This window comes from Acomys russatus, chromosome 8 (assembly GCF_903995435.1).
Source record: "Acomys russatus chromosome 8, mAcoRus1.1, whole genome shotgun sequence".
Classification (NCBI taxonomy): domain Eukaryota; kingdom Metazoa; phylum Chordata; class Mammalia; order Rodentia; family Muridae; genus Acomys; species Acomys russatus.
The window spans coordinates 40,112,580-40,125,021 of NC_067144.1; the positions used below are offsets into that span (position 1 = coordinate 40,112,580).

The following is a 12,442-nucleotide window of genomic DNA, read 5'->3' on the forward strand; positions in this document are numbered from 1 at the left end:
CTTGCAAGAGGCACGTGGTTACCTTTGTGCAAGATGCACATGGTTTACCTTCATGCTAGATGCACATGGTTACCTTAGTGTCAGATGCACATAGTTACCTTCTTATAAGATGCACATGATTACGCTCATGCAAGACGCACTTGGTTTCTTTCAGGAAGCTACTGTGCTGCTTCTAAGAAGGTAGAAATATATTTGCTGGTGTTTTATGTTTTCCGTTGGTCATTTTATTTATAATCAGAGGATAGAGATATCATTCACGCATGCTCAGGAGGCAGTGTACCGTGCAGACCATGGGTTTGGAATCCACACCGCTCTGGATTAAAGCCCAAGTTGGCCTGCTGTGAGCTGTTGGGAGCATCTGACCTCTGTTTTCTCATTTCTGCCCATGTGTGTGTAAAGTACCTGGAGCGGCCTGTGATGCACTATAGATGCAGAGTACACAGTGGTCACTGTATTTCTAGTGTTAAGAGCAGTGGTTCTCAGGTCGAGCTGTCTAACAGTCATGGGGACTTAAAACAGATTGTAAACCCGCTTTCCACCTGAAACCAATGTATTGAAATTGATTGTGTGAGACAGAAGCCTCAGAGTTATAAAAGCTTTCCAGGAAAATCTACTGTGCTGCCAAGGTTTAGAAGCTTTGGCTTAGAGATCAGTACCATTCTCTTATGAAAAGCCGAAAACTTTGAAAACAGTTTTAGTGAACTGATACGAAGCGAAGAGCATTCTTGAATTCTCTGAGTTTATTTGGGATCAGTATGTAACAGTTTTCAGAATTATGATAGGAACCTGGTATCTTGCTCTTTGACTACCCAGCTCTAGCCAAGTCTTTCATCCTAACCCATTTCCTGGCTACTGATTAGTTACCTCTTTTGTTACTCAGAAACTTCTTGACTGACCTGGAAGCTTGAGTAGCTCCTACATACCATCACCATATGATGTTGGGTAAGATTGCCAGAACTTAGACCTCCTGAGAATGTGGACACAGTATCGCTGTAGTACCAGGGCAAGGTGTGTGAACAGTGCCTTCTGAGGACTCCGAGGAGCAGGCAGTGGTACCCCGAGCATAACTGAAGCAGTAGTGAAAGGGGAACACCAGCCTAGCACTTTATAGGAAGTAAAAGATGGAAAAGTAAATTACTAAGGACTAAGTTAAAAATAGGAGAAGCTCTATTGAAACAAATGGCCTCATGTTATCCACATATAATGGCCTTTAGGAGGAAGGGGAAGGAGGTGAAAGTAATGTTTGGGTCCTGGTTATTCTAATTGTAGATAACTAATTTCAAAAAGACGTTTTTAAATTAGATTTTGTTTGCTTTTTAAATTTTTTTATTTGTTTTTTAACAGTTCTTAATTGAAATAGAATTTCATCACTTCCCCCCTCCCTATCCTCCTCCAGCTCCTCCCATGACCCTCACTCTCAAGTTGATAGCCTCTTTTCTTTGCGTGTGTTGGCGCTTGGCGTGCATGCGCACCACTCTGCTTTGGACAGCCAATAATGGGGCTTCCTGAGAGAGGTCAGTCTCCCTCCTCCTAGCAGCTGTAATGTCCTTGTCTGGGGTGGTACCCCTGCAGAATTTCTCCCTTTCCACATTAAAGTACCCACTGATGCTGCCATTGTTCCAATCGTATTTATTCAGCCATTTCTAAGAGAGACTGTTTCACTGCATTTGTCCTGGTATTCTGGCTCTTAGAATCTTTCTCTCTGCCCCCGCTCCTACAATGTAATCTGAGCCATGGAAGCGGGAGCTGAGGCATCCTTTGGAGCTGGACTCCCCACAATCTGTTGATGTCTACATTGTGGCCAGTTGGGGTTTTCTGTCATAATATCCATTTTCTGTAAAGAGATGCTTCTTTGGTAAGAGGTGGTAACTACACTTAGGTGTGGGTGGAAGATTAAGATTTAAAATGTAGTAAGGGATCATGCTGGTCTAGCAAAGTGGCAGTAGTACATTCTTTTCCAAGATCCGTGACCTCACTAGCCCTGGGAAGCTGGCTAGGTCTCCACTGCCAGATATGATTTCCCTCCTGCTGTAAGTTCAATTAGACAGTCATTGATGGTCACCGGCATGTGAGTGCTACTTACTGTAGTTTTATGCATATCTTGTCTTGCTGGTGACTGCCGTGGTTCATAGGTACTGCAGCCGGGTAGGACCCCGTTGCATTGCATCCCTCTCTTGACACCTTGCATAGTATTTTCTGGAACCATGACACTACATCACAGGAAAAAGGCTTTCAGGTCAGATCCAGCTTGAACTACCCAAGTCCCAGGTCCTACGTGTGTGGTGGTTTAAAGATGCTTTAAAGCTTATTAGAGAAATTTTAGGAGGCATTTGGTCATTCAATGATAATAAAGAACGATTGCTTTAGATGTGAAAATGGTATAGAAGTATTTCTTTAAGAAAAGGTGATAGAAGGATAAACCAAACAAAGGGGTCATGAAGGAGATAACATCCTAATATTTGGGTATATTTTCAGAAGTTTTCATGGTAATGTCTTTAATAAGATGAGCGAATTCTGGCTTGTGACGAGGAAGAACAGCAGTGGCGTGTGAGAGGTTGGGGCATGGTTTGACATTGCTCTGTCTAGCCAGCCTCCAGGACCTCCTTGTGAGTCCTTCCCCCCGCCTTGAGCCTGCCCAGGTTTCAGTCATCTTCTTTACTTTTAAAGGCAGGAACGGACTCATAGTTGGCCCTCCACCCTTTTTCCAAGGTACAGAGCTGCAGGAAGGTCAAAGGCCCGAGTAGTGATGGCTCCTGCTGAACCCCAGCCCAAGGACCCCCTTGCTTATAGCACTGACACGCACTACTTCTCCTTTGCCACACAGCCTGTTCCTGACGTATCACAGGAGAGCATTTAACATTCTGGTCTTTGTACTCTGCAGAGGATTATAGAAGAAAGAAATACATAGGGGTTTCAAGACTGCAATAGAGGAGGTTCTAAGTTCTTTATCTTTCCTAGTCTTGTCTCACGGCCCCTTCAGAGCAGAGGCAGGCCAAATGCTCTCCATTTCCCTGTAACTAGCACCCATTTTGGTATTGAAAATTAGGTTTGGGGTTTTATGAGTGTTTATTTTATTTTCCCTGGAATAATCAGAGGAAACTATAGAATAGATTACAGAGGAATGGTGTTTTAAATCATAAACTCAATAGGATGTATTTGACTCTCAGGGTGTTGGTTTATGTTGCAGCTGGGAAGTTACTTCTTGTTCTCTTTTATGTACTATTGACAACATTAATTTTTATAACCGACTTCTGAGTTACTAAACTGTAAAGAAGCTTTTGAAATAACTCGCTATAGTAGTACTATGAATAGAATCATTGATGGACAAGTGGCGTGTTTAATGATATAGCTTAAAATGGCTTTTCATAGCTGAAGTCTGCCCCTGCTTCGACAAACTGTATTAGAACAAGAAAAAAAATTAAGCCTTGACTTACACTTTTTGGTTTTTTTTAATCCTTAATGCAAAGCACAGAGTGTCCTAAATTTATCTTGCCTGGATTTTGCAATATATTATTTCTTCTAGAAGTCTCTTATCTTTTACTGTAGATTAAAATTAGAAATCAGAATCTCTTTTAGTTAAAGAATGGTGGGCTGCCATATCCTCTAAACACAGACTTCATAAATTGATGTGCAGCTACGCATAGATCTGCATTGCATGCATGCATAGATACTTTATGTATACATTGTATGTTTTTATATTTCTGTTTAATTAAAATGCTGAGCCCGTGCTGATATTTCAGTCTTTCTCCAATAGTTCTCAAGTGGTTCATTCCATCCTTGTCTGTGTGTATTGGCATGCACTTCTCTGGTAATGCAGTATCTAGCTCTCACTGGCCTATTGTTCAGTGCTCAAGCCAGGAAGTTCAGAATTACTAAAGCTCTCCTTTGTCAGGAATGTTTAGCTTTCTGACACTGTCAAATGACATTGTCCTTAACAAAGCTCATACTGGAGAGCTGTACAAGAGCAAAAGTCTCATCATTCTCTTAAGTAAGACCCTGCAGTGTGGGCTGCAGGCTGTCCATACCTGTAGTGTGGGCTGCAGCCTGTCCATACCTGCAGTGTGGGCTGCAGCCTGTCCATACCTGCAGGAGACTGTTACTTATAATTATTTGTCTGGAGTCTTCACCTGAGGGAAAGCTGCTGCTTCCACACTGTTAAAAAGCAAAACAAAACAAAACCAAAATCCAAAACACTTTCTTTTCTCTCTCTCAGACCTTCGGTGTGGTTTTGCCATCCATTTGTGTCTGCTTTGGTTCATTTGTGAGTCTTCTTACGAATTATTCAAAGTTTTGATATTTCCCATAAAAGTTTGTGTTTCTAGAAAAGCTTTGAGAGAGTTTTCTTGGCACATTATGCCTGCTTCCCTGTTGCTTGGCAACAGGTCTGGCTTTACATGTGATGACCCTCTTCTTTCTAGACTAGAGGGCTTGGCATGGGCTCTGCTCACTGCCCTTCCAGAAGTCATGAGCTTCAGAAGAGCGAGTACCTTCAAACAACACCTCTTCAGATGACCTCATCAAGAGACTTAAGCAGAACGGGAAGTTCACTTTTAGCTAAGTTATTGGTTTTCTAGAACATAGTTCTTTTTTTTTTTTTTTTTAAAGGCAGGGACTTATAACGTAGCCCAGGCTAGCCTCAAGCTTGGAATAATTTTTCTTGTCTAAGCCTCCTGAGTGCGGGGATTACAGGCATATGCCACCAAACTGGCCTTCAGAAAATACTGTCAGAGAAGGACTTGTAAGAATTGGTTTTCTTTTACAACCATATGATTCTGTATGTCATCAGACTTGACAACAAGTGCCTTCATCTGCTGAGCCATCTTGCCAGCCTCAAAAATTCCTCTTAAATTGCTCTTAGAGTGGAAGTGTCACAAAGGAGAGGGACTGTCTACTCAGAAGAGTGTGATGGGGCAAATCGGTCTCACTTAGTGAGTGCTTTGATCCCTCTGGATGCTGTAACCTTTGTGTCCGGATGCTTTGCCTGCCATATTAGTGCCCCTGGGTGCCCCAGTCAGCTGCAGCACTAACAGAGAATAATCCAGGGGGCAATTGTACAACCAAGGACTTTAACTCCCATTGTATTCCTTCCCTGTGCTTTGGATACATGAAAAATTTTAAGGTTTCAGATGTTATGTTGGTTTGATGAAAGTGGCATTGCTTTTGTATTGAGGACACTGTGTGAGTGTAGTTGGCTTGGGTGGTACTGGTGAAGGAACTCAACAGTGTCAGAGTGATGTTTGTGGTGGCGTTAGCATTAGTCACCATGTGAAGACTTGGAAGTGAGGCCCACTTCACACTGCAGAAAGGATGAAGTTATCTGCTGTGCGACCATCCTCTCTGAACTTAGCACCCATTTCTATACCTAGAAGGAAAGTTTGGAGGTCATTTGTTGCTAATGTTTAGATTCCTAGACATCGCCAGAGACCTCAGCAACTGTGCTGGCTTGTACCTCCCACCACTGCAGTGTGCTCTCTGATTTGATTGGCTGAGTCTGCACTATAATTTGCTCTATGTCTCCTGGTGGCTCTGGGTGTGCACTGTTCATGCCTGTTAACCAGTTGAAGGATTTCTTCTGTGAAGTGTTAGTTTTCCTGTACTTTTTTATTGATTGAGTCCCCACCTCTTTTTGTTCAGTTTTTTTCCCAACATCTCACTATGTTGCTGAGTCTGGCCTTGAATTCACCGGCTCAAATGATTCTCCTGCTTTGGCTGCTCAAGTAGCCAGGGTGTGTCCCGGTGCCTGGCTCTTCTGGTTCTGTTTGTGTTCTTATTCATTTGTAGGAGATGTGTAAATATAGTCAGTCCAGTTATGAGTGGCTTTTGCACATGTGCATTACAAATATCCCCCCTCTGTCTGTGGGCTATCACTTCACTCCCTTAGTTGGTATGTTCTGCCAAACAGTCATTAAATTCAATTTCATTTTTAATGTAATGCATTTTGATTATCTTTTTCCTCTTATAACTAGCACTTTTGTATTGTGTTTAGTATGTTTTTCCCTTTCTTGGTAATAAAATCTACAGATATTTCCCTTGTTTTTCTAGAGTTGATTTCTTTGTGTAATGTGTGAGATAGGTAAAGATACATTTTCCCCTGTAGCTTTTACTCATGCTAAACATGTAGATACCAGATCTATCTATAAGAAAGTATAGTGAACTAACTTGCTTCAAATCAAAATGCACAGTCACTTCCTGATGAAAAAAACGATATATTTAAAATAGTCATCACCATCTTTTTGTAGGAAAGGCAAATTCAGTCTTAGTGATCTTGTTGCATCCTTTGGGATATAGTCAGTACCTGGTGCATCTCATTTTAAATGATGTGTACTTCATGGTCTATTTCTTAATCTATACTTCGATGTTGTCCTCTGAAGGTGAGCCTTTGTGGAAGCTGCCAAAACTAAGGTTAAATGTCTTCCTTTAAAAAATCAGCTTTTCAGGCGCAGTATGAGAGAGACCCTTCTAGGACCTGTTAGTCAATCAAAAGGAGCACACTAAGCCACCACACAGGCTGATGTGTACAAATGCCCTCACGCTGACCTCTAGGCACAAAGCAGTCAGCCTGAGGGGCCCCACTGTGCACGTGCTCTGACCTCACTGCGCTAAGCCCTGGAGTGGTAACACTGTGCCCATGGCACATCATTGCACGTCATCGTGGAATCCCATCACTTGCTAGTGGGTCCCAGATAACAAGGGCTCACTGGTAAATATCAGAACATTTCCATTGAGATTCTAAACTTCACTTTAGAGTCCAAGGTGCTCCTGTTCCAGGTTCTGAAGAATTAAAGCAAGAGAAGTGTTCTTTGAGCAGACACTGCTTCCCTTCCAAGTGTAGGCACACAGTTGCTGTGCTTCCTGTCCAGCTTGTCCTTCCTCCATAAGTAGCAGCACCTAAGGCAGGAGATTGCTCCAAGGTGCACCTCAGGACACTGAGCTTTCATGTAGTTGAGAGCGTGATTTGAGCGTTGCTTGTTGTTGTTACTGCTGCTGCTGCTGCTGCTGCTGCTGCTGCTGCTTCTGTACTAAAAGTCACTTTGTAGATTAATGGCAATCCTCCTATCTCAGTTTCTTAATTTCTAGGATTACAAGATATGTGCCACCAGTGCAAGCTCAGAAACTCAGCTGCTGAAATGCATAACCACATTAACTGCAACTTTGGTGTCTGAATCACGTAGAACACTACTCTTCAAACAGCATTTTGACATCTTCCGAGGCTGCTACTGTTCCTGGTCCACTTGGTGTAGAAGCTTGGGGACATTTGAAGAAGTGTAACAACTGTTAGATTTCTGAAGTCTACACAGTTGGATATGAACTCACATGAATCAGGCCTCTGGAATAAATTTTCAGAAAAAGACCAGGCACCAGAAAATTAACAGCACCGCCATGATAGTAAATGGTACTGAAGACATAATGCCCATGGGAGACTGGTGTGCGGTTTACTTACTGTTTCAAACCAATAGCACTCGGATGTAACCACTCTGTCTTTTGAAATCTTTTTCTAAAAGTTCTATATGACAACCAACGGGTCCTTTTAAGCCAACTGTGACTTCCTGGGTGCAGTTTCCACGCATGTAGCTTTAGAAATAATGCAGTCAGGGCAAACAAAGGTAGCATTGTAACACTTACACACTGTACCCCGAAGAGGAGCCAGAATATTTACTCATTTAGTCAGGGCTGAGGTTGTTGATGGCATTGGTGATGGGAAAAGCCTTCCTCCGGGAGGAACAGAGCACTGGGCACTACAGTCCTGCTTCAAAGTATGGTCAGCTTCCTTCCCAGTGAGGGAGTAGTAGTATGTGGAAGGAAAAAGATGAGACATAAGAGAGAGAGTGCTATCTTACTTTATATAGTGTAACAAGTGTGCTGAAAGTGTAAACATCAGAGTCATTTCTCAGCTTTCTAGAAGCTCCAAGTTCTAAGGTCCAGTGAAGAGATTCAGTGTGTGGCAAGGCCTCCTGGTTTATCTGCGGTCTTTTCCTGTTCTGTTACTTTCCTCCTTTCCTTCCCCTTCCCCTTTTCCTTCCCTTCCTTTCTTTTCTTGTCATTTGAGACAGGGTTTCTCTGTGTAGCCTGGGCTGTCCTGGACTTACTCTGTAGACCAGGCTGGCCTCGAACTTACAGAGATCTGCCTGCCTCTGCTTCCTGAGTGCTGGGATTACAGGCGTGCACCACCACACTCAGCTGCATGGTCCTCTTCTAAAGATAATAATTTTGTCATGACAACTTTATTCATAAAAAGAAAAAATTACTCCCCCCTTTTTTTTAATCAAAGGCCTATCTTCAAATACTGTCACAGTAGGACTACAGTTTTCAACATAAAAATTTGGGGAGGATGACGATTCATTCCATAACAAAAACACAGGGTCTGGACTGACTTTACCACTGACTTGTAGTGCCAGGTTAGGTGATCAAGCTATCTGCATGACTTTCCATTTTTCAGTTGTTGGATGAGGGGGTTAGGATAGCTTCCTAATGGTTTCTTTTACCTCTAAGTAGTATCTAATTCTGTGGCCTGTTTTTTCCTTGTATAAAAATACTTCATTCATTCATATCTGATAATTCTAATCAATAAAAACTGTCTTCGTGTTTCTTTTACAGACCCTGTTAGATATGTTTTACATATCACAAAATTAGCCTTTTAAAATTATACATTTTAAAAATAAATTATACTTTAATGAGCTTGAGTACATATGCCACCTACATAGATACCACAAAAGTCCAGGTCTAGAAATTTCAAACAGTATCAGAAGTTCTCTCTGTGCCCACTTGAAGTGCATTTCTCACTATCTCCTGCTCCAGGATGCTTCCAATCTGCTTTGTGCCCCTAATTTTGTCATTTTGTTTGCCTTTTTCAGAAGTGTCATAAATGGCTTCTTTTATTTAGCATAATGCCTTTGAGGTTCGTCTGTGTTGCAAAAAAATTGTTCTCTTGTATTACCAAGGAACGTTCCTGGGTGTGAGTGTGTACCACAGTAGCTATTTGTTGATCTAACCAAATGCTTTTCACTTGAGGCTGAGTGAACAGTGAGTACAAATGACCACATGTGCTTTCTGTTCCTGTGCCTTCTTTCTGCCTGCATAGATAACTCTTTTATAAATTGCCAAATTTTCTCAGAATTGTCCATGACATTTCTGCTGTTAATTTATGAAGGTTTTGATATCTTGACATCCTCCCTGATACTTAATGTATATATAGTCTGCACTGTTGACTGCAGCCTCGGGTATGTAGTGTTCCAGCCATGTCTTCCTGGTTTTAATATAATTTCCCTGATGATGAATGGTGTCACATGAAATCTATGTTGTTCATATTCAAATAATGTTGCACAACTTGAAAAGTTTTAGAACTCTGTATTACAGATTTGCTAGTTGTGTTGTCAGCCATGTAAGGAAATTCATTTTTTTACATAGTGGCAGCTATTTTGCATCAGGGATTTCTTTCCTTCTTCTCTCTTTGTTCTAAGGATATGAATTGTTTTACATGTGTGTTTTACATTGAATGTATACACCTGAGTTTGAGGCCATGGGTGGAAGTTTAAGTCTCTGGTGATAGCTGAGGCCATGCGAGTCCACACGGTCTCATCAAGAAAGATCTGATACTCCTCAGAAAGGAAGCTGAGGAGGTCCAGGTGGAGGAAACGTTGAGGAATGTGCTAAGGCGAGGAATCTACGAGGTCCTGAAGGAACCCTGTAGGAACACTGCTGACCAATCACTTAGTGTGTTACCACCCTGTCTGAATGTCTATTTCTAAAACTATTTCACTGTTGTTTTAAAAAGCATATGTGTGTTTTAGAGAAATTGAATCTAAGTTCAGTGAAAATTTGTAGTGCTTTTTTCTTTTGAATCATTTAAGTAGTTATTACTTGGCATTCAGTTTTTCCTCCAGAATAATCTGATGATTTTTAACCTGTTTTACTAATTTGTTTGTATTAATTTAGTGCCTGGTTTGTTGTACTGACTTTATAAGAGCTGCATCAAATGCATGCGTTTCTTTCATTCCTAGGCAAATACTGTGGTCTGCGATTACAGATGAATCAGTCAATTGAGTCCAAAGGCAGTGAGGTCACGGTGCTGTTCATGAGTGGAATCCATGCTTCCGGACGAGGATTCTTGGCTTCATACTCAGTTATAGACAAACAAGGTAACTTCCATTTTATACTGTAGCTCCCACATTTTGTCATTTCTGACAGCAAGAAGGAAGTGCTTGTGATCTCACATGGAGCAGAACAGAGAGACTGAACATCTAATCACACACAAGGTCCAGAAGGATCTAGGCCTGCATACTGAAAACAGACTGTATTAACTGTTACATAAAGTCCATGTACTTTCTTTTGCTTGGAAGAAGAAATACTGATTCTTCATTTCTGTGAGATCAGAACACAAACAGTCTTAATTTTAATAGAAATCTGTGAAACATTGAGGTAAACTGTATCAGTGTAAAAATTTATTATCTACAGCTTACAATTTCACAGTTCTGTATTAAAGGCAACATTGTTGTTTACAAAGACTTGGCTCTCATATCACCCAGCATTCCCTGAGGAGTGCTGAGACAGAGCATAATAGGGTCTTTTCTCATTGTTAATGTTTGGCATCTAAAGGGGATGTGGGGTTAAAAGCAAATATGTTAAATAGAATAGAATCCAAAATGTATTTGAATCTCTAACAGAAAATGTACTGCCTTATGAAATCTGTTGCTTGCTCTGACTGCTGTGGCTTGTGTTTCACCTCTGTTACTAGAGGCACTGTGAAGAGAACAGCTCAGAGGTCATTAGAAGAGCTATCAGAACAATTATCTGCATTAGAAAGTAAATGATTGCTAGGTGTGGTGGCGCACACCTTTAATCCCAGCACTGCAGAGGCAGAGGCAGGTGGATCGTTGTGAGTCCGAGGCCAGCCTGGTCTACAAAGCAAGTCCAGGACAGCCAAGGATATACAGAGAAACCCTGTCTCGAAAAACAAAACAACAAAAAAACAAACAAACAACAACAACAAAAAAAACAAAACCCAAACAAAAACAAGAACAAACCAAAAAAGTAGATGCTTATTCTTATGTTCAACAGTAAATATTCAAAGTTGGCCATTTGCACTTGAAAGTTAGCTTCATGCCAATATCAAGACCTTTATAGGTATGAAAATGTTGAGCTCTGGGAACTGCTGAGGGAAAGGCAGGCTGTCCCTCTTTAGTGGTAGAAACTGAGATGAACACTGTCTCCCTTAAAGTTTCATTTAGAACCTTAACATGGGCCTGGAGAGATGGCCCAGCGGTTAAGAACCTTCACATGGAAGAAGCTGTGCTTACTTAGAAGGGATCTACTTTCTCACAGATTATCTACTATAGGCAAGACATGAAGCTCACAAACTCAATAATGAGAAAGGTTTAATGCATTTGAATGAAATAATGTGCGTTAGAATTGTCAGGAACAGTTAACATTTTGACAGAGCTAGGAAAGTTCAGGTGGGATTATGTCATAGGAAGGGCATGAGGTACCCCTCAATTAAAACTGACTTCTAGTGGGTGTGGTAGCCCACACGGTAGCCCAGAGCTCTGGAAGCTGAAGCAGGAGAATCACAATTTTTGAGGGCAGCCTGGCTGTCTTTCAAAAACCAAAATAAAACCAAAAAGAAGCCTGGTGCTGCCATGTGCTAGCCTGGCCATCTCCGTCATGTCACTTGACCTCCATGGGCTCTGTCTGTGGGGTGTGCACAGTGTCACCCACCCGTCTCATGAACATGCATTTGCATTTGCATTCCCTCACCACCTAACCGGTGATGGAGAGAACAGACTCCTGAGATTATTGTCCTTTCAGCACATGCTATGGGAGTCTCAGGTGGACAGGTGAGAAGGGAAGAAATAAACAGTTGGTTTTGTTTTCTACTGGCCTGAAGTTTCTTTGTTTTAAATTTTCATTTTGATTCGTATTTTCCCAATTTTCTCCTCACTATGTATCATGTGCATGGTCCCAGGAAAATGAATGTCTCCTTTTTTATTGTAAAAGGTGGTGTTTTAAGTTAGACATACAATTCATGTGTGGTTGTTTTTCTTATAGTAACTTGATGCACTTATATTACAGTTCCTTAAAGAATTGATAAGGGTTCCAGATAAGATGTTCTCAGTGATCTCAGAGTCAGCATGTTGTAGACTTACAAGTCTCTATTCCAAGTTAGAGATAGGCACCTTAAGAACTTCTGATACTAATACTTCCCAAAGTGACAATCTTGAGAAATCCCATTTCCCAATTGACTTGTGAGGCATTTTTTTGTTGTTGGTTTGGTTTGGGTTTTGGGGTTATTTTGTTTGTTTGTTTGTTTGTTTGGCTCGGCTTGTTTGTTTGTTTTGGTGTTGTTGTTTTGCACAGCCATCAAACATTTGTTTAATTTGACTGAAGTTAGTTGTTCAAAACCAATTCTAGGGATCACTGGCTGAATTTCTTGTTAGTTCTTGGGTGG

At 41.3% G+C, this 12,442-nt stretch overlaps 1 protein-coding gene across 1 annotated transcript in view; it reads left to right on the plus strand.

Annotated features, from left to right (window-relative positions):
• Positions 1-12,442, plus strand: part of Dcbld2 (discoidin, CUB and LCCL domain containing 2) — a 59,814-nt gene that overhangs the window by 15,242 nt on the left and 32,130 nt on the right. The window contains exon 3 of the mRNA XM_051150086.1: positions 9,999-10,136. Within this exon, the coding sequence (XP_051006043.1) occupies positions 9,999-10,136 (138 nt within the window). The remainder of the gene's footprint in view (positions 1-9,998; positions 10,137-12,442) is intronic.